This window comes from Artemia franciscana, chromosome 10, assembly GCF_032884065.1.
Source record: "Artemia franciscana chromosome 10, ASM3288406v1, whole genome shotgun sequence".
NCBI lineage: Eukaryota > Metazoa > Arthropoda > Branchiopoda > Anostraca > Artemiidae > Artemia > Artemia franciscana.
In genome coordinates this window covers 31721931-31723322 of record NC_088872.1, presented here as the reverse complement: position 1 = coordinate 31723322, position 1392 = coordinate 31721931, and the positions used below count along the sequence as shown (strand labels likewise).

The 1392-nt window shown below is 34.3% G+C and overlaps 1 protein-coding gene across 1 annotated transcript; it reads right to left on the bottom strand.

The window, feature by feature from the left end:
- Window positions 1–352: 352 nt before the first annotated feature.
- On the bottom strand, window positions 353–1123 carry LOC136032456 (uncharacterized). Its single transcript, XM_065712767.1, has one exon. It carries the CDS (start codon window positions 1121–1123, stop codon window positions 353–355), a length of 771 nt encoding a protein of 256 aa, XP_065568839.1.
- Between the last annotated feature and the right edge of the window lie 269 nt (window positions 1124–1392).

Below are 1392 nucleotides of genomic sequence, written 5' to 3'. Positions count from 1 at the left end.
TAACATTTTCACTATTTGGAATAATCGAATAAACAGTTACCAATCTGTAATCCGCTAAAATTTGCAAATCTTTCCTAACAAACAGTTTTTTTAAGTATTTAAATTTTTGGTTACTGTTGGCCTCTCTTTACTAGGTTCCAGCCATAGTTGCACCAATGATTGACAATGTGTGGCTACTCGATTAAAAGGAAAAGACCTTGGATCTTAAAAACTAACTGACTAATTTCTATGCTGCAAAATATGACAATAAATATTTCTACTTAGCTTTGCAAAGTTGATATTATACTGGGAATTCAACAGATATCTCGTCTTTCTTTTGTGTTTGGTGAAAATAACCAGTCTTTTGCGTCTATCATTGTTCTCTTTCTGGTGCACTAGGACTACAGCCATTTAAGCTTCCTGAAATAGCTCTGCTCACATTCTCAAAACCCAAACTGTAATTTGACCTGTCTGGAGTAGGCGAAACTGGATATGGTGCTGCATTATGTGTTGTATTTAAATGAGGCGATAAATTAGTAGTTGGAGTGACTTCAGCAATGCTTTGAGGATAAGGAGGCGTAGAAAATGGCACCGGAGGATACGCTCTACAATCGTTGTTGTTCGTGAAGTTAGCATGCATACGTATAGCTGGATACAACTGGCTTGAAGATTCAAAATCTTGATTGCCAAATGGACCCCTCGTGCCAAATAATGCACTATGCCCCTTGAATTCTTCTAATTGTGTGCAAATTTTGACAGCTAATTCTCTAATTCTTTTCTCTTGATTTAAATAATCGCGTCCCAACGAGATGTCACACAATTCGCGAATACGGTCTAGGCCTTTCAGACATTCGTCGATAACTCCTTCAATTTTTTTGTTTATTAGGAACTCAAGTACTCTTAATGACTTGTATACATGCCTCCAATTCTCTCTTCTTTCGTCATTTAAGCGATCAAAAATAGTACACATAACTTCTTGTAAATCATCGTTTGAATATCTTACATTGTTTTCAATGACAGAAAGTTGTGATTCGCTAGGACCTTCAGAGTTGTTGGAGGTTGCCTTAAGAACAATTCTTTTAATAAATGAGTCAGTTCTGATAAATGATTTTATTTCTCTTACAATGCCTCTGAAGTTATTCATTGAGGATTTTTGTTACTTGTCAAATATTTCACAGCAAACCTTTGTTTTATTATTGTAGATTAGAATTTGATTAAAAATCTGTGCTTAACGTATGGAGAAATAATTTATGAGAATCCTAAAACAGTTAGCATGACAATTAAATTTGCAATTTTAATTTTTCACGCTGTTCAGCTCTAAAGCTTTAAACTCAGGCTTTTCATATAATTCTTTTTTTTAGCTATTTCATCAGTCTTCTTACGATAATCAATCTTACATGAGAGACATTCAAC

Coding starts and splice junctions, on each gene's coding strand:
- LOC136032456 (XM_065712767.1), bottom strand. CDS start 1,123: ATGAATAACTTCAGAGGCATTGTAAGAGAAATAAAATCATTTATCAGA.